At 41.4% G+C, this 24125-nt stretch overlaps 1 protein-coding gene across 9 annotated transcripts in view; it reads right to left on the bottom strand.

Annotated features, from left to right (window-relative positions):
• Nucleotides 1–24125, bottom strand: part of LOC142366616 (zinc finger MYM-type protein 4-like) — a 56992-nt gene that overhangs the window by 11651 nt on the left and 21216 nt on the right. For 6 of the 9 annotated variants that reach the window (XM_075448566.1, XM_075448568.1, XM_075448567.1 and 3 more), the window contains 21 exons: nt 23876–23928; nt 23649–23798; nt 23485–23548; nt 22965–23161; nt 21352–21476; nt 20551–20785; nt 19074–19289; nt 18848–18998; nt 17075–17190; nt 16623–16982; nt 16387–16537; nt 13753–13928; nt 13477–13654; nt 12249–12362; nt 11434–11477; nt 9385–9514; nt 3972–4084; nt 3759–3867; nt 2739–2999; nt 2582–2658; nt 352–481 (listed from right to left, as the gene is read on the bottom strand). In XM_075448566.1, coding sequence (XP_075304681.1) covers nt 352–481; nt 2582–2658; nt 2739–2999; nt 3759–3867; nt 3972–4084; nt 9385–9514; nt 11434–11477; nt 12249–12362; nt 13477–13654; nt 13753–13928; nt 16387–16537; nt 16623–16982; nt 17075–17190; nt 18848–18998; nt 19074–19289; nt 20551–20785; nt 21352–21476; nt 22965–23161; nt 23485–23548; nt 23649–23798; nt 23876–23928 — 3150 coding nt within the window. Of the gene's footprint in view, nt 1–351; nt 482–2581; nt 2659–2738; nt 3000–3758; nt 3868–3971; nt 4085–4451; nt 6099–7406; nt 7848–9384; nt 9515–11433; nt 11478–12248; nt 12363–13476; nt 13655–13752; nt 13929–16386; nt 16538–16622; nt 16983–17074; nt 17191–18847; nt 18999–19073; nt 19290–20550; nt 20786–21351; nt 21477–22964; nt 23162–23484; nt 23549–23648; nt 23799–23875; nt 23929–24125 lie in introns of those variants that run through there. The other 3 variants (XM_075448565.1, XM_075448570.1, XM_075448569.1) reach the window with 3 other exon arrangements.

Genomic DNA, 24125 nt, shown 5'->3' on the forward strand with positions numbered 1-24125 from the left:
TATAGTAGAAAGTTCCCACTTTTTTTTTTTTTAAACATAGAACCTTGACAACACATAATAGACAAAGAATAACATAAATCATGTATCTAAATAAATAACAACAACAACAATAAATAATAATAATAATAATAAACATCAACAAAACAATATATGGGGGGGGGGTATAATAAAGCACAATAAGGACACCTACAGTGTACTACAAGACTATTTAAATCTGAATTTAAGCTATGTGGGGTTAGCCTCTAGTTCTTTCATATTATCAAAGTGAGTGATAATGGGTTGCCATCTCAAATTAAACTTATTCATTGAACCTCTAAGGGTGAATTTTATCTTTTAAAAGATAAAGCTCACCTTTTTGTGGCTGTTTGTTGCAGAGTTGGACCCAACTTCTCCAGGCTTTCACCCCGTAGACGTGGTTCAGTTTGGAGGCGGCCGGGGTGGCTACTGCACGGCGGCCGACCAACCCGGTCCGCCTGCGACCCTGCACGCTCAGACAGCAAAAAGTCCCGGTAAAGACGGTAAAACGTCCCAACCCTTTTCTTCACTTTCCCCCCGAAGCCACGCCTCTAGAGTACATGAACGCGCACGAGCACGAAGGTGCACGAGCGCTGTTCTGACAGCAAGCATCGATCGTTGCCGTATTTAGTATTTAGTTTATGCTAACTATACGTTTAATAATGCTAGGTGCTAGCCAAGCTGGCTCTAGTTTAGCTTCCTGCCAAGCGTCTGGACGCGTAATTCGTTCACGGAGCAGGGTACGCGCATGGGGGGGGGGGGGGGGGTGGGGGGGGGGGGGGGGGGAGGAGCAGATTGCAGTTTGATAGACGGCATCAGTATCCAATCATTGTGAACGGTCCGTTCAGTATGATTGTTTTTCCTAGATTGTACGTTCTAGAGGCCACTAAAACCTTTCATTTTGCATTTTGAATATAGCCCCACAGTATGATAAAACCTCCCCCGTGTTTTACTGTAGTTAGGGTTGTTTTTTCTCCTTTTTGGCTTAACTTTATTGCCTGAATAGCTCTACTTTTTGCCCCAGAAGTGGCTTCTTTCTTGGCCTTCACCCATGAAGCCCTTGTTGGGCTCCAGACTTGCTCCACATTGGCCTCTTTAGATGTCTCGCTTTGTTATCTTTCTTTCTTTCTTCTTAGAACCAGACACCGGAAGCGTCCTCACGGTTCTCAACTGTCCTAAAACTTTTGAAACGGACGTAACCAGCTGCTCCTGCTCTTATATTTCTATCGATTTGGACAAAGAGCTGATAATTGGGCTGCTTTAAGATGGTTTGTTACAGTAAAAACTTAAAGAAGTTGCTCTTTTTTTAATGTTTCTGTGGACATGGCATGAGGTTTCAGAGGTTTACGCTGTTGATTAAATCATCTGTTTGTGGTAAATGTCGACATAGCAGGTAAGTGAATGTTTATTGTGCTTTTAATCGATGATTTTTATAACCGTTTTAACATCTGGAAACATTTAGAGGTTGTTTTAGTAATAACTGGGTTTTTACAATGACTGCTTGGGCATCAGTTTGGTTTTGTTTTGTATCATTTGGTCCTTTAATATTCTAACACATAAGTCCCTAACAGCATAAATTATATATAAATTATTTTCCACTTTAAAAGACTCATTCTTTTAAAACTACTTCAGGTTGAAACATACATAGCAAATATTAAATATATTTTTGCTGATTTTAACCCTTTATAAGCCAGTATGTTCACTATATCCACAGTTTTTTACCCAAGAAACACCACAAAAAGGATTTCCTTCAAAAATATTTCAAGGAGTATTTAATTATTATTTCTATCAGGCCCTGAGATGAGTCAATGATTGGCAGCAACATTGATTTTCCTGCATTTTTACTTGCTGAAAACAGTAAAAAGCGTTAAATTTTGCTGCATGCTTTTAATGGTAAAGGTAGCTACATCTGGTGGATAAATACAACAATTAAATCTTCACATAAAGGATTGTGAGGGATGTGGGATCAGAAATAAGAGTTTTCAAAAACTTTCAACGGGACAAAAGCGTCGGTTATTGTGCAGATTTGCTATTTTAGACTAATTTAAGGAACTAAAAATTAAAATCCTCTGGCAAATTGGAGCCAAAATGGTTTGAAAATAAAAAAACTGGATGGCAAAAAACGTTCCTGAGATCTCCAAAGGAGCGCAGTGACACAAATTGTTTGCTGGTTTTGTTCATGCGTGACGTTATTACAGTGATTCTGACACTCTGAGTGCAGTTATCTGTAATTTATTCATCACTTTTGGTTGCTTTCGTTGTTCTCGTTGAGTAAGATCAGCCCTGACTGGATTGAATATGACCCCATGAATCATAAAGTTCTATTCTTTAGTCAGATATGTTTTATTGTTAAACCTGCAGCCCAGTCTCTCCACAGGGATTTAAAGATCGTTGGCGGCTGCCTCTGAGTTTTCCTAAAACAGCTGAAACACACTAACACCATCAATTATCAGACTGAAGGGTTTGAGGAACAGCAACTTTCACTGTACTGGGAGATAAAGAGTCAAATTAGATCAAATGAATCTGAGATCTGCTAAAGATAGCAGATAAATCAGGGATGTCATACCCGTTTCCGGCCGGTGGAACCCTCCCTGGATCTCTTCACTCCTCGCTGTGGAACAGTCGGCTTCTGATCCAACAACTCTGCAAAAACAATCGAGTGTTTGGCCTTGTAGCATCCCAAACAACAACGCTGTCAAACTCGACTCAATCTGAGCTCTCACCAGACGGGAAGTCGGTTTCCAGGTCCATCACAGGCGAGGAGGGAGGCAGATCTTTGGGACTGGTGTCGGGAGGGCCGCTCGCCGTTTTGCTCGTTCCTGGCTGGATATCAAGCTGAAGATCGGCGGACTCTGGGCTCCGCTCCGAATGTACAGTAAGGTGCAGGTCAGTCTGTACTGCTTTGTGAGCCTTCTCATCCACAGGAACTGTGGGAGTGACAACTCCAGACTTCATGTCTCCGGTAGAAGTAAAGGTGCTCTGGTCTACAGAGTAAAGAAATCACAGTTTAGGGCAGGGGTGTCAAACTCAATTGCACAGGGGGCCAAAATTCAAAACACACTTTAGGTCGCGGGCCGAACAGAATAAACGTTTATTGAACACACTAAAACTAAATGTTTTTTGAACATAAATATGAATAAAAACAGAAAGGAATGTTATTCTGGAATAAATAAACTTAAACTTTAAATAACTTAAAATATCTTGCTCTCCATAAAAATATATCCACTCAAAATTATACAAGTTAGAAATATGAACGTGCTGCAAAAAAACGCCTGAAAAAAAAAAATATATTAAATATTAAATAAAATATTGTGACAGTGCTTGTGCTTTAAGTCAACATTAAAATAACAAATCAAAACATTTGAATTTCTTTGCTTTTGTCATTTTATATATATATATATAAAAAAAAACTTAAATTTTAAATATGCCAAATGATTTTACTCTCCATAAAACTTTCTCCTGTCAAAATTATACGAGTTAGAAATATGAACATGCTGCAAAACAAAACCTGGAAATGTAAATAAAATTTGTGCTTTTCAGCAATAACAAAGAACGAATCAAAACATGCAGTTTTCTTTGCTCTTATGCCATTTTATATGGGATCTGTAGTTTATTGTGTTACCGGCGCTTCATATTGCCGGGCCATTAGTAACAATAATATAAAATGATCTCGCGGGCCGTGTCTTCATAGGACTTAAATGCTTAAAAACTGGGATAAAATCGCAGTATTTCCAAGCCTTCACCTGCTGTGGAAACAGATTCCTGTTTTTCTTCTTCTGCAAACGTCTCTGACTGGACACCAGCCTCTTTGGTGTCTTTGGCCTGTGGTGGCACTACAATCGGTACTGGAACCTTGAACAAACAAGAGAGTTTGATTTTCTGCCGCTAACACTAATAAAAAACATCTATTAATCATTAGATTTCCTACAAAGTAAGTGAAGTGTAATGAGACATACAGGCACAGGTATCACCATCGGGACAGGTGTGTGCTGGGAGTACATGTTCATAGGCACTGGAATGAAGACTGGTACTGGGACTGTAACCATTAACACCTTCACATTCTCCTTCCCTGTTGTGGAAAAAATTAAGCAAATCATTTTAAAAAGAAAAAATGTCAAATAAATCCCCAAAAAGACACCTTCTACGTGACAAAATATGACGAAATAAAGTTTAAAATGTGCGGCACTATGGAGTTAGCAGAAAGAAAACTCGATTCAAGTGTGATTTTTATCTAAAAAATGTCAAATAAACATGTGTTTGACACACATTTTGTTACAATTGGAGGAGATTTGAACTGTTAAACTGTAGCTTTCTATATTTTATTTTTACTGGAATCCAATATAAAGAAATGTGACGATGCACCATCAGTCATATCGTTACCTTCCTAAAATAATCGCTTAAGTAATTTTTTCAGGAAACACAAAAAACTCCCCCCAAAAGTTAAATTATCGCATAAAATAATAATTTCAGTCAGTAAGTATGTATCAAAGGATGATGCTTGACATATAAGAACACTTATTTTTCATTAAAACTAAGATTAAATAAATGACTTAGGCATTTTTTGGATCACACCTTTGATGACAAAATGACTTAGGCCATTATTTTAGGAAGGTGACGATTGTACAATATAGTCTTTTCCAGGCTTTAATATGAATGCAATAGCTAGATTTGGCCAGCAGATGTCAGCATTTCTTCTATAACAGCTGAATTATACCAGTTTTTATCCACATCTGCTCCAAACCATCAAAAACATTGTCTTTAACATCTTAAAATCACTGCAAAGTTAAGTTACAATGATTTACCGAAGCTTATTATTGTTTATCATGGCGTTTGCACATCCTCAAAATGAATCATCAGCCCAAAACGAGGCCATTCGTGTAGGAAATAAAATAAAAGTAACAGTCACACACGTTTTCTTTTCTCTGAAATGTCATTTATTGACATTATTTGCTTAAAGAAAAACAATCTTTTCAATTTACTTGTAGGAAAAAAAAAAAGGGAGAAAAATTAAACATGCAAATACAGAAAATATGAGGAAAAACATAGTTGGGTGTTAAATATGTAAACGTCAGAGAAGTAATACAAAGTTTGAATCAGCTCTTGTTTGAACTGAGTCAGGGGTAAACGTCAGATGAATTTAAGACAGCCTCGGTTGAACGCATCAGTAAACCACACATTCAGACATTAAAAACAGTGGAACAATGCAGTTAGATGGACGTCAGCACGACTCAGGGAGCTCAGAAGTGAAGGAAGATTTCAGATTAATCTCAAATTAAAGATGAGAGCGAACACCTGAGTGCACGTTCAGGAACCATCGATCCTCTCAGCCAACGCTAAATCCCTCTATGTCTTTCACAAAATCTATTAATTATTATTTTTTTAACTCCCTCTGGATTACATTACGACACTTCTGTGAAATGAAGTCTACAACATTGTCCTAACAAGACAAATTCCTCTACAAGTGTAGTGAAAATCCTACAGAAACGAGTGTTTTCTGAAGCACTCAAACGCAAAAAAACACCAACTTAACACTGTTTACTGGACAATTTCATTCATAAAAAGGAACGTTTAGTAGCACGGCTGTCTGGGTCCACTTTGCCCATGAAGTAAAGAGCCAAATAATAAACTCGGCCTAAATAATGTTCAACTGGGGATCCACATTAGATGGATGATTTCAGGACACCTGGCATTGTACCATGACTGGAAAACAGCTTCAATGACACGTTTTCATGTATTCTGACACACAATTCATGAGGTAATATCTTTTTTTTAAATAAAATATTACAGTACGATTTTTTTTGTCAGCTTTAGACAAACAAAATACTCTTTAATGGCAGGAAAATACAGAGAGTCATGCAATTCTGCTCCTGCAGATTGGATCATAAATACTACAATCTTTATTATAAAAATACAGAAGCACCTTCTTTTTTGACTCCATCTGCAGTGCCTGTTGGCAAATACATTTTGCATGAAAACTGAGAAAAGCTCAACTAGCTCTGGTCTTGCTCCCAAAAAGGTTTTTGAGTAGTGTTGGTGTGAACACGAGCGTCCACGACGGCGTCTCCGGTCAGCTGATCAGGAAGCTGTGGAGAAAAAAACCCAAGTGACACACTCGACCCTCTTAAGAAGTCGGTATAAATTTAAACAAATAACGTCAGCAGATTTGTTTTACTTTGACTAAAACATGACAGAATTAACACCAAAGTTAGTATGGTTACTTAACGAGACTAACTCTTATTTTCTACATGTTTAAATGTTAATGAATTAAAGGGACAGTTCGGGTAGCAGCTTGTAGCTTATGGGGAAGCTAAGCTAACAGCTACTGAGAGCAGGGATAAAAAATAAATAAATAAAAAGAACAAGTTTTCAGCATCTTAAACAGCTCAGAAATTAGATAGAAACTTAGTAAATGCTACATTGTACTTTTCTTTTTTGACAAACGTCACTATTACACGTTTCTAAGGTAACGGAAACTCTTGGTCAATTAGCTTCTTTTGCTAACTTTCCACCTACGTCAAATCTAGTTTTTATTACTTAAGAAATGTTGCAAAGTTAACTCCGATTGTGTCACGCTCAACTGGAAATGATTATTCATGCATTTATTTACTCATCTCTGGATTATTATTGTGATTCTTTGTTCACTTTTCTTAGCAAAAAGCTTCCTGGAACATCGGCTCTGAGGCTCCTAACGAAGTCCTCTGAGTACTCGCATGTCACCTTGTTGCTAATTCAGCTCGCCATCAACTTCAGAGTCCACGTTAAGATGCCGGTTTGAACTTTTAGAGCTCCGCATGGACACAGAGAGCTTTTACAGAGTATGTCACTGAGGAATATCTCTCCCACTGAGCCCGAGATGGTTTGTGATATTCATCTCAAAAGGAGTCTCACACAGATAACATTTAACTTCTTACATCAGACCGTTGTTTACTTTGTCACCATTTTCTCAACCGCGCGACGTCCGTCCGTCCGTCCGTCCGTCCTTCCAGATATCCTTCAGATGTCCTCTTACCTCCCCAGAAAAAGGCGCGTTGTCGTCTTATCTCTCGTCTTATTTGCTCATTTTCACTGTTTTGTACCCGTAGTTTTGGGATTAGACAGAACTGCGAGTCACGGCTGATACGTTAAGCAGCGACAAAGTGAACAGGGAACGGTCTGATGCAAGAGAAAATGTTGTGAAACAAATCTACAATGTAGGATTCGCTAAACCGCCATTAAATTTCTGAGGTTTGAGCTGTTTTAGATGGTGAAAATCCGCTCTCAGCAGCTGTTAGTTTAGTTCCTCCCTGATTCTCCAAACACAGAGCCGTTAAGATACTAAATACTCAGAAGTACTTTGCATAAATACACCCGAACTGTCCCTTTAAATCGTTGGTGTTACTCAGGTGGCTCACCTTCCGTTTCCAGTTCGGGAGCCGTTTTGTAGATCAGCCGGGTGTGGTAGAGTTCAAAGCACGGCACAGGACAGAGGCTGGGCTCTCCTGAACACGTCTTACAGTAAAACCACGTCTGTGTTTTTGTTTTCCCACAATCCTTCACTTCAGACCGCTCCTCTTCCTCTCCGCCCACCCTGAGAGAGGCTGCTCCGCCCCCTTCCTCCTCTCCTCTCTTCCCCGGCTCCTCACCCTCCACCATCTTCTGCTTCTTCCTCTCTTTCTCCTCTTCCTCCACCTTTTTTCTCTTGTGGTGCGAGCAGACCTTGCAGTCAGAGTTTGTCTCCCTCTTCCCCAGGAAATGGCGCCCGGTTAGGCGTGCCGGCACGCCGTTACACGGCTGAGTTTGCTCCTGATGTTTCGGTGATGGTCGGTCGGGCTGCGAGGACCTATCTAGTAGAGCTGGTGCAATTATTAAAACAACTAATTGTGAGCAACGAATAATTAAACGAATTCCCTCAAAAAAAAAAGGGAGGAAATAAAGTATGTTTTGACAAATAACCAAGTTAAGGAACCACAACTATGGCTTGTGGGAGCAAGGCTACAGTATTTCGTGACATTAGTGCCAATAATAACCATTAAAATGAGAACATCCTGGGAGAAAATTAAGACATTCCATATTTTCAGAGCCCTAAAACAAAAGTTTTGACACTAAAATAATCAAAATAAAATCGCAGAAAATAACAAGTGTGTTTTAATAAATCTAACTCGTCTTATTTTGAAGGGGTGTACTACAAAGAGAGATTAGTGAGGCATTTTGAGCCTAAAGTTAGAGTTTTGTGGCACAAAGGTGGCTCTAATTTAACCTGGCTAGACTTCGGTCAGCTTTGATTTACAGACGAGGCGTGTTTATCACGGCGTCCACACGCATGTCCTCAAAAATTAAAGCTACACATACAGGCTGCAATATGCAGGTGACCAGTAGGGGCAGTATACATTTAACTGGATGTGGGGTCACATTGGCAGTGGTATACCGGTATCTGTTTGTTCGTAGGGGAAAATGTTGCCGTTATTTTGGCGCCCATAACAGATTAAGTTACACAAACGTGTTATTAAAAAGCAGTTTCAGGTTAATTCATCTGTAAAAAAAAAAAAACGACATAATTTCATAGATTCTTTTCTCGTTTATGTCCCAGGCAGCAAACATCAGACTGAACCAACATTTAAATGATGTCGGGCAGAAGAACTGAATCGATCTTTGGGAACTTGAAATAAAAGACCTGTTTAGGCACGAGGTCGCTCAGCTGGTTGAGCGGGAAGGGAAACCTTCTGCTCACTTTCCTGTCCAAGCTACACTCTTCATAAAGGCTTCGAGAACCGAAAAAAATCTTACTATTGCTGATATTTGATCTAAGAAAGATTAAATTATTCTATACATCAAGAATATTTAGTCAATAAAATCTATTTCCCTTTGATTTAACCTGATTCTTAAGATGATTTCTACATTATTTTTCAAATAGTATCAAAGCTAAATGCGTCTTTTAGAATCTATTAAACCTGTAAATTCAAACCTGCTCTTTTTATGAATCAAGTTTCAGGGGATTGGAGTATTTTGTGCCGAAGATGGCGTGTAAAATACCTATTTTTAAGTCAGCGTGAACAGAGAGTGGAGCGGAAAGCCTGAGTAGCAGAAAGATCGTGACCACCTAACCTGGCTGTGTTGAACTGCTCCGTAGTACACCCCTCATCCCTGAAGCACGTGCCACAGAAAAACAATCACAGAAGCTTAAAAATAGCCTCAAAATGAGACCTAATCCTCCACGACTGAAAGCAGTTTGATTTGATCAGCTGAAAGAGCGACATAAGTTATGGCAACGATGTTCCAAACGTCTGCAAAAGTGCTTTGTGTTCGTACTTTCTGTATCTCAGTCAGGTCGGCAACGCTGCGCTGAAACAAACATCAACTAGCCAAACTGGTTCAAGTAACTCTTGTAGTTACCTCCTGATTCGGTGGGCAGCTGGCACATGATTTCTTGGTCCACGGTGAACGGTCGGCACAGAACCGACTTGTTCTTCATCTGACGGCGACGGGGCGTGGACGCACGCATGGCGTCGGTCTGAGTGCTGGCCTGGACGTGGACATAAAACAACTCTGAGTGACTAAGACTGGACTTCCTTCTTAATTCACTTTTCTCCAATCAAACGCAGCCTTTGTAGTCATTTATACACAGGACAGCAGATCTGAGTCACACAGGTGTATTAAGGAGAACTGGATGCCCCTCCCCCCTCACAGATATGACCTATTCTTCTGAGATATGCAGCCCACTCCACTCAAATGACAAAAACAAAAGGTTTCAAGGATTAAAAAGTCATTAAATAAAGTTAAAAAATCCACAGGACAGAAACTAGGCTTACAAACACCTGGCTTTCAGATCAGTAGCCATGTAAACTTATTAAAACCTGGTGGGATATGCTCATTTTCACACTTACACGCTATAAAACCAGATGTTTATTGACAGATGTTTAATTTGCCATGTTTACTGGCAAAAACAAGGAGTCAAAAGCTTAGATTTTAGTCAAGAGTCTCCATCGTCTATATTTTTAAAGCAGACGTCCAAAGAAAGCTAACAGAGCAGAGCTTTTATCCACATATTTTCGGGCCCTTACAGGGTACACGCTCACTGTGGTGTTTTAGATAAATCTGGTGTTTGCGGAGAATACGTTTTGAATAGGGCTGGGCGAGTTAACTCGTTATTATCGCGTTAACTCGCTAATTATTTAACGCCGACAAATATTTTAATCGCACATTAACGCAGGTTTTATTTATATATTTTAATTTAAAAAGGCTTTTGTGCCTTTAATGGATAGGAAAGTTCAGAGAGACAGGAAGCAGGGGGCAGAGAGAGGGGGAACAACACGCAGCACAGGGCCGTCCGATGCAGGACTCCAACCGGGGCCAGCTGCAGCGAGGACTATAGCCTCTGTACATGGGGCGCCTGCTCAACCCAGTACGCCACAGACCACCCCTGTTTTTTTATTTATTTTATTTTGTAAAAGTCTGTTGCTCACAGGCTTTTATTTTGTAAAAGTCTGTTGCTCACAGGCTTTTATTTTGTAAAAGTCTGTTGCTGCCTGCTGCGGAACCGGAAAAGAAAGTAATCGGCGGATCCACCAAACATGGAGAAGGGTACGGAACTTTTACTCGGCCATTTTCATTTTAAAGTTCTTCCAGACGGCGGAGTCGACAGAACCAAAGTCATCTGTAAACACTGCCAAGTTGAATTGTCTTCTCAGCGTAGTAGTTCCAGTCTAAAATATCACTTAAAGGCAAAACACACAACTGATAGCAGCAAGTCATTCAAGGAAACAGACAGTGGAGCGAGGCTTCTACATAAAAACTACAGAAAGATGCTGATGTTAAAAGTGTGTTTGCACAACAAATGTTATGGCACTTTCATTCATATGGCAGCACATTTATAATAAAACTAAATGCTAAAAGCTATACACTACTTTTGGATTCATTTTTGGATTTTGCGTACAAATGCGATTAATCGTGATTAATCAGGGAAATCATGTGATTAATTAGATTAAAAGTTTTAATCGTGGCCCAGCCCTAGTTTTGAACCACATGAGTTTGACAGCCGACCCCTGGGAAACAAACACCAGAGTAGCAGCATCTCTTCATAAATCCGTGCTCTACTTGTTTGCATTGGCAGCTCAGAGTTATCGTCTGTGCTCCACATCCTGTGCTGCTCATTCTGCTCCAGGGACTGTTTGCTTTGTCACCTTTGTCAGTTCACTTTACTCTCCCTGCATGAGAGGTTTTCAGTAGATAATACCAGATAGTAATAGAAAATAAATCAGTTGATGTTCGTTTCCACCTCTGGACGCAGAGGTTAACGGAGGAGCAGCTTCTGGAATAGCAGAGTCAAAACAACATCTTTTCAAAGCGGCAAATGGTGGACTAGAAATATAAAATATGCTAAATGCACGATATGTTCCATTTAAAAAGTCTAACCTGAGACAAACACACAGACACAGTACATACGTGGTCGAGGTTCTTGCCGTCTACGTTGGAGGTCGGAAGCGCTCCTACGAAACAGGAATGAAAACAACACTGCTGTAAACCGGCAGAGTGTGACTGTAACTGGCTGAAACATTTAAGGAAAACTAACCGAAAATACAAGCTTTGGTAAAACAACAGAATCAAAACATTTCAGAAAACACTGAAATAAACCAGGAAGCATTAAAAGACACAACAATGCAGAAAAAACCGAGGCTAAACACACACTTCAAATCATTTTTCCAACCATAAAAGCAAACACGACAGCACAAAAACACCAGAAATTACAAAAGAAAACAACATTTCTCAAAGGTTTTGGATTTGTTGTGTTTTTTTTATGAATGCCAAATCTTCTAAACTGTCACATTTCCAGTTTGTTGCCGTTGTTTTGAGCAGTTCAGGGCCACGTATGCATGTTTAAAAGGTTTATAAGTATATGGTTTACACTTCATGGGAAAAAAAACTGGAAATCAAAAATATCTGGCAGCTCTTTCTTTTATTATTCAACCTTTATTTAACCAGGCAAGTCATTAAGAACATGTCCTTATTTACAATGACGGCCTGGAAACACGAAAAAAAAAAAAAAAACTTTGAGGAAACTGAGGTAAAAGAGCAACAATTTAAAATTAGGTGAATACAATCTTAAGAAAATGATAAAAAACTACAATCAATACAGCAAGACAGAAACTAAATACACATGAAGCGTTTCCCCCCCATTAGCTTATTGTAAAGAGTCGCTGTAACATGTAGAAAATGGCAACAACACAGCAGCAAACCAACAGTTTGTGACGTGATCTTACCGGTCAGAGCGGTGTCCGCCGACACGTTGGGCTGAGTGGCCGAACCGTTGGCCAACGAGACGACGTCAGCGATGACGGGATTCATCTTTGAGTTGTGGTGGGGCTGTGTTGGAGCTACAGGAAGGAGGGAAACGAGGGGTCACAACCAGCCTAGACGAGAGACGTTTGCTTCATACAGGCCACATTTACACATAGCTGGGTATTTAGAGAAACGAATATTTCCCCCCCTCCGTTTTCAATAATAACACCGTGCACACAACATCGTTTTCAAAAAACTTGTCATTTACATCAACCCGCATAAATACACCGTCAAGCGCCATAATAACTATGCCAAACCTATTGGCGGCAGTGTAGGGAAAGGAATAAAGCCATGCAAGCCAATCAAAATCCTCAGAATCGAGGACTTTGCTCATGTGAAGGAGGAGATAACGCGAGCAAATATCACAACAAAACTGAAGGCAATAAGAGGGAAATATAGACAGTCAGTGGATACTGCTGGACGCAGGAGCGGCCACGGAAGAGTGGTGCTCCTCTATTTTGAACTGTGCGAGCAGGTTTGGGGTGGCAAATGCAATAAGGCCAGAATCGTTTGCACAGAACTTTAACATCATCCATGATAATCCTGATCAGTAGCCAAACAAACTGTAAACATAAGGCGCTCGTATGACGTTAAGCATTTTCTGGCGCATAATGTGATGTTTAAGAACCTAAAACGCCGTTTCTCCCAGTTGACACGGCAACACATAACCGGCGTTATCAGAAATCTACACTTTGGCCGGAGGTTTTTAGAATTAATCGTTTTCTGTGATAAAAACGGGGTTTTGGTGTAAATGAGAGGCCAAACCGCAGGAAAATATCTGCGTCTTCCCATCGTGTAAACGGGGCCTCAGTCCGGACGTCCAACTTATTCTTCCACATTTCTGTGGGCAACACTAATGCCTTTTTTTTCCTTCTTTTTTAGTTATACTTAGCTTTAAAATCCAGTTTTTGTTTATAGAATTTAATTTGAAAAGGGACCAAGCACAATATTAAACATAAATGAGTTAGCTTTAAGCTAATTAACATCTGCAACGTGCACGAAAGCAACTGTACCTGATAGCTTTAAACAGTTTTCTAACGTGTGACTTGAAAGTTGAGATTTGAGTCGAGCATTACACCAACATCTCTAACTATTTCTGTCCGACAGGTTGGTGCACCTTTTGTTTAGTTAAGGTTAAGGTCTAATTACCGCATGGCGTTTGAGGGGCAGTACCAGTGCCATTACTGGTGCCGTGCTGGCTCGACTCAAAATTAAGGTAGCAGTACTGCAGCAGGCAGGGCATGTTGCAGAAGTTACGGACCGAACCCAAACACTGCAGCTTCTCAGTCATGTAGCCCTGCTTCCTACAGCCGTCACACCGACCCATCTGCACAGAAACGGATGGAAAACAGAGCAGAAGTCAGACAGCAGACACTTTGTTTGTGTGATCCAAAGCAGAGCGCGGCGGGATGTTCGTCCTCTCACCCCGTAGTAGAGAACCGTGTACTGGGACATGCAGTGAGGCCTGCAGAACTCCTCAATCTTGCCTCCGTAGTGGCTGCAAAGCATCTTCTGAACAATGCCCGAGCAATAGGTGCAGGGAAGCCAGCAGTGGTCCTTGTTACGCGAAGTCACGTCATGTTTGAAGAGCATCTTACAGTCTGCAACACAGGGAGGGCGGATATGCTCATCAGTATTCGTTTCAGACCCGTCATAGTTGATAAGTTGTGTCATGACTGACTGACCTTTCAACCTTTCCACTTCAGACCCGAGCTCTTGTTTTAATTTAATTTTTTTTTTTGGAACCTCATAAGTATAAAAACTAAGCATCATCTTTTGACATGACGTAGTTTTTAGAGAAAAATTATGTAAACTTAAGTGGACTCTCGTTTTGTCACCGTTATCACCAGATTGAAAAACTTTTTTTCAGTCCTGGACGGGGCAGTTTTCTTACCCGACTTGTTTTGCATGAATTCACAACACATACAAACATATTTTTGAACATGTTCTGAATGTCACAGTTCCAAAAAACAACATGAAATCGCAACATTTTTGTCCCTTTTGGACAGTCACAGCTACATAATCTGAAATGCTGCAAACAGCTGCAAGAAGACCTCATATGCCTGTAACAAAATATAAAACATTCAAAGCATTTTGCATTGGTCATGTAGGCCCTTTTCCTTTAGGATCATGTATACACCTATGTGTGAAAAGATCTAACAGTTGTCATACCTTCAAATACATGGTGATAGAAGTTACAAAACCTATGTCTCTATTATAGCTCCATGAGTACCAAATCTGTCCTGTTATGAATCTCATCCTGATATTATCATTATATTTCCTATTATTATCTTTATAATTGCCAAACAGTTTGTTTACATATGCATTATGGGCCTGCTGCTGTATGACTGGTGCTAATCTCTGTTTTCAACATCGTCACCCTATTAAAATAATGGCCTACATCCTTTTTTCAAGTTTTTGGGGGAAAAAAAAAAAACACAAAAAACTTTACCAAACGGAGAGCATATAATATTCATTAATCATTTCCATCAAAAAGGCCTTGACAGTGGATGACTGTTGACATACATAGAACGTTGTGTGTCAATTATGCAACGTATAAGAATAAAGTGACTTAGGCAACTTTAAATCTGGCTTAAACTGCCCTTTCATTCCATATTACAAACTCAAAACTTGTCAGGTAAATCAAATTGGTCACTTTCCTCACTTCAGGTCTTCTTTGCTGGGTCTTTTTTTTTTTTTTTTTTTAAACCTATTCTATTTTTGATTTGCCCAACTATGTGGCAAATTATTAAGGCGATTTTACCAGAGGTGGCCAGCATTATTAAGAGATGATTTAGGCCAAAAAGTCATTTTCTTCAAAAAATGACTTCGGCCATTATTTTTAATAGGGTGACGTAGGGCTGTCGCGATAACTGCAAAATGCAATGACCGCGGTGCTGAGAGGACCTCCGCGGTGCGTGTCCAGGCCACCGCCACCACCGCCCACCGCACGCAAGCTTGCACGCGCAGAACAACTCGAGAAACTGAACGAGTTTTTAAGACTGCACAGTAGATACAAAGCGACTGACAGAACTGATACTTTTTAAAGCCAGCACAGTAATAATGATAAATTGCATATTCCCCTCAAGGCAGGAGAAACACATTAACACAGCGAGGTGCCGCGTTTCTGTCGTCATCTTTGCATATAGGCACCGCACACGCACACACGTCTGCATGCTACTCGTTGTGGTCTCATTCTCCCTCAGCAGCTGATATTACAAGAATATGCCTACTCAGTGTCGTAGCAATAGAAGTTAAAATAAAATGCAGTGGCCTACCTTTATCTCGGCTTTACTCCTCTGCCTATAGTCCGGAAACTTTATGGCTTTGAATCTTCCCTTATTATCCATGTTTAATGTTGTAAATGCGACCGTCTAATATCAACAATAAACTAGCTTCCACAGAACCACAGCTTGGTGTGCACATTTGCTGTTGGGAAATACCTGATCATTTCAACAAAACTGTGTAGGTGAAACTATTAAAAAAAAAAAAAAAAAGTTTAAAAAATGTGCCGGGGTTGGTTGGTCGGCGGCAGTCTGTTAAAAAAAAACTGTATCCCGGACACGTGAGCTCAACTGCTGCCCTGATCTGCTTCGTTTTTCTCCGTCATTCCTAAACGAAACGTGCCCAGGTCTGCAACAATGTTGATATTTGCCATGTGGCACTGGCAACAATGTTGCAGAACTGGGGTATGCGCTGCTTGATCTCCGCTATGTTGGTCTGTGAGCGAGTAAATGACAGGCAAAGCAAAGCGAAATGTCAGAATCGCTGGGAAAAAAGCCGGATTATGCGCTCGATTTTCATCTAACATTGCCTGTCGTGGAAAGTAGCCTAATGAACAAAAATGCGATATCACCGCATACCGCACTGTTTAGCGGCTATGAGTCACCGCGGTGGGAATTCCCTCACCGCGACAGCCCTAGGGTGACGACATGTTTTTTCAGTGCAGCTGCAATCCCAACAATAACAATGCTTAGCTGTTTAATTAATCTGATTAAAATGTCTTTGTCGCACTGATCTGTGTTGAGGAGAAGGGAAAGATGCTTATTTTGAACTCACTTTCACCGCAGAATGACAGGTCCTGTTGGTTGTAGCTGATGGTGTCCAAAAGCACCTTCTCCTGTTTACAGTACTCGCAGAACCCAAGAATGTTCTTCTGCGTTTTATACAGTTCAGAACACGTCTTACTGCAGAACATAGATATCCGGCCCTGAGGACAGGAAACAAATCGTATATCAGTGCGATCTTTGTCATAGAATTAAAGAGGTTGGGTATGTGAGCCGTTTTTTTCTTACTTGCTGACTGAAAAGCAGCGGCTTGGTGCCGAACTGTCTGCTGCACTGACAGCAGGTCAGTTTGGGAGCGTCACCGGACCCGTCTGCTGGTTTCAGCGGCTGATCTGGGGGCGATCTGGACTGGGCTTGTCCCGACACGACTGGGGAGGACACGGCCGAGTAAGGAGGCACTAGTGGGGGCACTGAGGTATGACTGGGATGATGGCCTGGGTACGAGACTGAAGATGGGCAATCCTGAGGAATGGGAGGGACCGAGCTGGCTCCGGCTGAGGGTCCCGGCTTTGGAGCATCTCTGACGGAGGGGTCCCTGAGAAACGAGGTTCCATTGGTCAGCTCTGACTGAGATGTGTAACCAGACTTCTGCAAAACAACGACGGAAAAAAGTCAAATCTGCCCAGAAGAATGTAGAAAGTATCTGTTGATGGATTTATAAAATACTACTAATGCTTTACCCTGTATGTGGTCACACAGGCGTGGGAGCAGAAGTTTCTGATGGTGCCATCCACCATGGCCAAATGATACTGAGGAACGGCTGAAACTTTGCACAGGGAGCATGGGAACGGAGTACCTATAAAAACAGCAGCATTAAAAACAAATCAAGACTAGGCCTGTCACGATAACAAATTTTGCTGGACAATAAATTGTCTAATAATATAATAATATTGTCGTTCTGACATAATTTTCATCTTATACAATGATAATGGTATAATAATGCAGGTACACCTTTTCAAAGAGAAATAAACTTTTATTTTTAAAGAATATTTAACACTAGAACACAATAAATGAACAAACAACCAAAAACAATAAATAAAATGGACTACAGTCTGTCAAATGTTTGCAGCATTCGTTGAAATGATGGCTTTTCGACGATGCTAAAGGGCAGCATCTCTTTAGCAATGAAGCGAACTGCACTGTCTGTGAGTGTAATCCATTTCGCACCGTCCTGTTTGTACTTCGTTTGCCGACTGAACGCCCCAGTGACTGTGCTCTGTCAGGAAGAGGAAGACGGCCCACTTGTTGTGTTTTTTTTGGAAAACTGCAGCGGATGATTGTGTTTTAGATGCATGTTTGTTGTGTTGCCGCTTTTAATTGCAACTGTTTTCCAACAAATGCGACACACCGACTCGCACACGTTCAGTGGTTCACCACGGGTTTAAATCCGAAATGCTCCCACACTCCAGCTGTCGCATTTGGCTTAGAAACCAATTCCATCTTTTTTGTCTTTATTAGGCGTAGCGTACTCGAACTCGCAACTAGCTTTCTCTCTGCCTGGTGCCTACCGGTATATCTCTCACGCGGCTCTTTAGTGACTGACATGAGGGTTCACTCATCGTTACTCTTAAGGACCCGAGAGGGAGCGAGAGAGACGAGGGAAACAAACAAGCATGCAAATGGCATTTATCGTGGCCAGAAAAATTATTGAGATAATTTTAATTATCATGCGATTAATTGATTTATTGAATATCGCGACAGGCCTAATCAAGACCATGGTTGTCATATTAAGCCTGAAGTTTTAGCCTGTTGACCAAAGCCAACTTAAACGTCCTGGGTCTGTTGCATTTCCACTTAGCTCCAAGATTCATCATAAATTATGTAAATTAAGTCAGCTGAAGTGTGTTGCTCCCACCCAACAGAGCAGCCTGCGCTTAACTGGACAGTAAAACCAGGAAGTCTGCTGTATCAACTCAAAATCAGTCCATGTGACACTTTTATGGGATTTGAGGTGTTTTTTTAAATTTATTTGTGTCTTAGAGCATAAGCTCCTTGAAACGATAAAAGATGAGTTATTCACATCTTATTACAACAGCTGCCGCTTCAGTTGTCCTCCATGGAAACGGCTCATTAATGTGCTGATCAGACCTCCAAACAAGGAAGTCACAGCTTCAGCTGCATTACCTCAAAAGCTTAAAGAAAAACCTCTTTTAGTGCTCTGATTTAACTGCTTCCTTCTCACAATCTGAGAACCGACTTAAATAAATTGGCTGATTGTGAATGTTGTGTTTAGAAACAGTTGAATTGTACAATTTAAAGTTATGAAGTTATTGTTCATATTCGATCTGAGGGGTAACTAGACTTCTTCTTCTTGGTTCTTAAAGATATTTCACCTCCCAGCTGGAAATACTCAACAGGGATCAAAGCAGCCTCCAAAGTACCCACTCCCTGTAAGATCTGGGTTCCTGTGGTGGAAATGCAGCTCTAGTGTGCGTTTCTGTGGCGTGTTGTACCTGTGAGATTATGCTGTGGTGGTCGACTCTGCTCCACACAAGCAGATGAACAGTAAAGCTGAATTTTGCCCTTTTGGTCTCGTTCCATGATGGTTGAGGATACTATCGCTATCTTGCGACAGTTAGCACACTCTGTCGTCTTTCTGCAGGTCTGCAAAAAAACCAGTTTCAGCTCCGTAAATATGAGGACACGCGCGAGTATAAAACATCTCTGTTTGTTACGTACCTGTTTGTAGGTGGCAATGCAGGTGGAACTACAGAAGTTGAGCGGAGATCTGTCAATTGTGAGAGTCTGACAGGAACCTGAGTTGCTATTACAGTAGAGTCCACAACCGTCGCAGCAGTTCATGGCGAGCTGACGCAGCTTACGCCAGGTTACAAAACAGGCATCGCTACAGAGTCTGTGCAGGCGGCCTTGATGGGTGACCTCATGCTCGATCTGCTGTAGAAATCAGTCAGAAACAACAACAAGAGAGACATAAGATCAAAGGGAAGAGGTGAAGAGAATCTCACGTGTTCATCTGACATTTACACACCTTCTAACCTTTAAGACAGTCTCAGAGTTCACCTTTCAGGCCAAAAACATGCTCAACTTATGAGAAAACAGCATATTTTTGATAGCTGGCTCATTCATCAATGTCAGAAATCTAAAATTCACACGTATTCATGCGTAGCTTAAATATAAACCACATACGAAAGCAAAAGAAAATGTTTAATTAAATCTAGACTGCGAGGATGAGTTTGACTCATAAAGTAGCTTCATGCAAAGATGCAGTAAAAGCCAAATGGATATTTTCTTATGATATTCATCTTTTAATATGACTTATTGTAGTCATAACAGTTTATTTACCAAATAGTTGTATAATTTCCTGGGATACGACTGCCTGGTAGCTTAAAAACATCATCTTACTCCAATACAAAAATGTTCCAGTAGAAGTTAAACAGCGTTTTCACCACAAACCTCCATAAATTAACCGAGTGCATGAAATCTACCGTAGGTTTGGATCGCATTCTCAAACAGAGAGTTATATTATTCAGAACTTTTTTAAGGCGGTGGAGGACACTGATAAACATCCATCCAACCATTTTCCCTCCACTTATGGGGTCATAGAGGCAACAGGTCCAGGAAGGAAACCCAGACATGCCTCCTCCAAGTTGGACGTGACTGTAAAACCTCTAAAAGGAGGCGACCAGGAGGCATCTTAACAAGAACTCATTTCAGCCACAACCTAATTTTTTGATCTGAGACCAAGATACAACAACTCTTGAAATGAGCCACTGCTTCTCCCATTGATTAGAACTGAGCGGGGCAAATTTTGAGCACCAAGAACCACAAGATAAATAAAAAGATCCACAAATGTAAAGAACCTTTTACTGATATCCAGGTTAATTATGCGTTTCCCATTCACACAAACAGTCACACAACGCTTTGTATCCAACCAAATTACACACTCAATCACAGCAGGGACGCCTCGCTGTCAGACTGCAATAATCACCATTATAAATACTCTGAAAATCCACGTTTAAACATCTGCAACGTAACATAAACTGACCCAAAACACAGAGTCATAGTTCTGTTTCGCCTCGTGATATTTTTGTTTGTTCATGTCGGTTTAGAAGAGCCATTTCAGTTGCACCTAGGTGGAAAAAGTCAGGTCTACCTGTGCTAAAAGTCGAGCTCTGCTGTCTTGACGTTCCTTTACCTTGTTGGTGACTTTGCAGACACTACAAACGGGTTTATCGGGCAGACGCTCCACCTGCTTCTCGGGCGGTTTCTCGGGCTTCCTCTCCAATTGTTTATCAGTCCAATGCTCTGGAATCTTATCAACCTGTTTCCTCTTGTGTCTGAAGACGGACAGACAGAACTGACCACAAAAGTGCATGATGGTGTTGTCGCTTGCTGGGATCGTTATCATGTCCCGGGGCTGAATGATCTCCCTGAAAAGAGAGCAATGTGAGCAATAACTGACAGTGCAGGCTGATGAAGTGCTGAGCCACATGCGTTGCAGATTTAATTTTTAATAAAAGGCCACTCTGAGTTCTGTGGGCTTGAGTCTTGAGTAAGAAAAACCTTTGTCTTATCTAAGTTTTTCCCCCCTCTGCCAAAGAGATCATGTGAGAGCCAGCTCATCGACGTTTTGTATCAGCAGCTTCGTTTGGTTTATTTTCCCAGCCTTATAGCCAATAACAATTTAGTAAAATGCAACTAATATTCGCAATGCCAACTAGTTTTCCTTTCTAATTTGTAGCTCAAGCTGTACCGACCAATCATATTTGAGTGGTCTTTGATATCCAGGGTGTGGGACAGGAAGTCTTAGCCCTGTGTTTTGCCATCTGGATACCCGCTTGCTACAAAAAAAAAAAAACCTCTCCAAAACATTTGCATCCACAGAGCCAGAATGCCATCAGTGACAAACTTGCTAACCAGCTGCGAGGCGATAAACATGCAGGGAAAAGTAAAAGCTCTCGTGTCTGTGTGGCCGCCGTATAAAGAGAAGAAGCACCTGTTGCACTGGAAACAGGCTCGGTTCTTGCTGGCTGGAGGAAGGTGGCCCGTCAGACAGACTGTGGAGCAGAAAAGCTGCGTTGACCCTTTTCTCTGGAACGCCGTTTGACCTTTCAACAGAACCTGGGAAAAAAAAATTGATTAAAATGTGAAAAACATCACCGCCACAAGTCTGAACCTACATATACAGAGCCCTCCATAATGGTCCCAATCTGCTCCTCAGAGTAATTCTACATCAAACAATTCAGATGTGATTAAAGTCACATTCCAGACTTTAATTCAAAGTCATTTTCATACATTTTAATACACAGTCCCCCTCTTTTAGGGCACCATAATCGTTGTGGTTACTCAGGTGTTCTGGACAGATGAGACCAAGATGAACCTGCATCAGAGGGATGGCAAGAAGAAAGTGTGGAGTGCCCATAGCAACTCCTCTGTTAAACACAGCGGTGGGGGTGTTATGGTGTTGGGCATGTAAGACTGCCACAGGCACTCAGCACACTTATCTCCATTGATGGCAGCTGCACAATGAATTCTGAGCTGGACAGAAACATCTGATCGGCTCCAGTTCCAGTAAATGTCTCCAAACTCATTCATTCCTGATAATGATCCCAAACATCCTGCTGAGGCAGCATCAGAGTTTCTCAGAGATGAAACATGGCTGAGCCAGTCACCTGATTTAAATCCACCTGAGCGTGCCTTCAATGTGCTGAAGAAGAAACCTAAAGGGACTGCAGTAGAGGCTCGGAGAGCATCACCAGAGAAGATACTCAGCACATGGTGATGTCATCAGTCACCGACTTCTAGCAGTCCATGGCTGTGTCAGAAACCGCATACTTCTCCTACTACTCCCACTACTCATACTAACTTTTTGAGTTAGTATGCGAGTTAGTATGTTTGAGCGAGAAGTTCCCGGATGCATACTAGATTCTCCAAAATGTTGGGTATGCATCATGAGGTTACTACTCCTACTCAAACTACCCAAAATGCAACGTAACGTGACGTCGCCGATCGTCAATACGGCAGTTTCAAGCTAGCTACAACGAGGGTAGGTTCACTTCCTGTTTTCAAAACAAAAGCACCAATTGTATCGTAATGGCTTTCCCTATGACAAAAGGCAACAGGTATTTTATTTTGTGAAAATAAGTGGAAGTGCGTTGCTCACTGCGGCTAGCTTTAGTAGCGCCGAATTCGTGGGAACAAAATTGTAAATAGCCGGTATTTTGTCAGATTTTCAACACGTTGGGGATCTAAACGACTACTTTCTCGCCTGAAAATGTTTCAAATGTTGCTAAAGTTTACAGAGTTTAGAGCTTAAGGGAAATCAGCTTCAGGCCGGCTGATTTCGGCAGGAGCGAAATGCATTGTGGGTAAACGCTCTGCATACTGTTGGATCGATCAGTATGCAGTATGGAAGTATGCAGTTTGCAAGTATGTAGTATGCGGTTTCGAACACAGCCATTGTGTGTAAAGGATAAGCAACAAAGTAGTAAACATGGCCGCTTTAACGTACCCACCATCACTCATTCACATTATGAAGGGCGCTGTATTTCTGTTGTTTATCAGTAGATTCATCAGGTTTTACATTATAATTCAACTGTTACACGGTACCTTAGAGCAGCCGCTGCAGCGGACGCTACCAGGAACAGCGGGCTGCGGTGGGCGTGGCAGCACTGGCGCCAGAGTGGCGAGCGAAGGTGGGATTGGAGCTGGCGGTCTTATCGTGAGGGGAGCCATGGCCTGCAGGACAGCTCCTCTGCCAGGGATAAAAATGGCTGTCGGAGTCGGGGCTGGGACAGCTGGTGGCACTTGAGTGGATAAGAAAAGACAAATGACCTTGAATAAGTTTGATTATCAATTCTGTACACTTACATATAAAAATGGAGTAATTTATTCCAGAGAAGGAAGAAATAATTCAAACTTTCAGAGGATTTCTGCTCTGGAAGTGCAAGTAAGTAAAAACTAAAAGATTATTCTGTGATGGTCTTAGTGATTTTAGGTATCAAACTTCAATTTAGAAACCATTTTTGATTAAATAGAAACAATAGCGGGCAACTTTTGCACACAAACAAGCGGATCCGTCCCAATTACACCAGTATACATGTGGAACTGGACAAATAAATCAACTCACAGGAAGGGGAGGTGAAGGTGTTCCCTCCTCCCACAGAGTAGACGGAGCTGATCCTTAGCTCTTCCTGAAACAATCAAACACACAGAAAACCACATGGTCAACTTTGTGTTTCCTTCGATGTATATTGGAACACAGAGTGGGCTGTCAGCAGGTTTTCTTCAGACCTCCTGTTGCTCCAGCTCCTCTTTGATTTGCCTGATGGAGCTCTGAGGAAGCAGAGCAGCATCATAACCTTCATCAATAGGCTCGTCTTTGATATTGATGGTTGGAGGCGTCGGGGGATTACTGTCCTTCACTGGAGCGGCCTCAGACGTCTGAAATAAAGAGTCTTCATAAACACCTGGAGAGGATTCATAAAGGCAGCTCATCTCCAGTCCATCTAGATCCTCACCTCTTCCTGTTGGCTGTCTTCGGTCTCCTCCGTCTGGTTTAGGACGCCATCATCTGACGATAAGACAAAGAGAAAGAAAAGTTCTTAAGTCCACAGCTTGAACAAAGAAGGGGGAGGGTGGTGGAGACTGAGTCGATAAGACATCGAGACTCATGGAGACAAGAGTAGCTGCTCAGTGGAGGAGGTAAGGAGTGTCGATTCTGGGCAGATCACACCAAACTGTGACAACAACTCTATTCAGACCAGGTAA

This window comes from Odontesthes bonariensis, chromosome 17 (genome assembly GCF_027942865.1).
Source record: "Odontesthes bonariensis isolate fOdoBon6 chromosome 17, fOdoBon6.hap1, whole genome shotgun sequence".
Classification (NCBI taxonomy): domain Eukaryota; kingdom Metazoa; phylum Chordata; class Actinopteri; order Atheriniformes; family Atherinopsidae; genus Odontesthes; species Odontesthes bonariensis.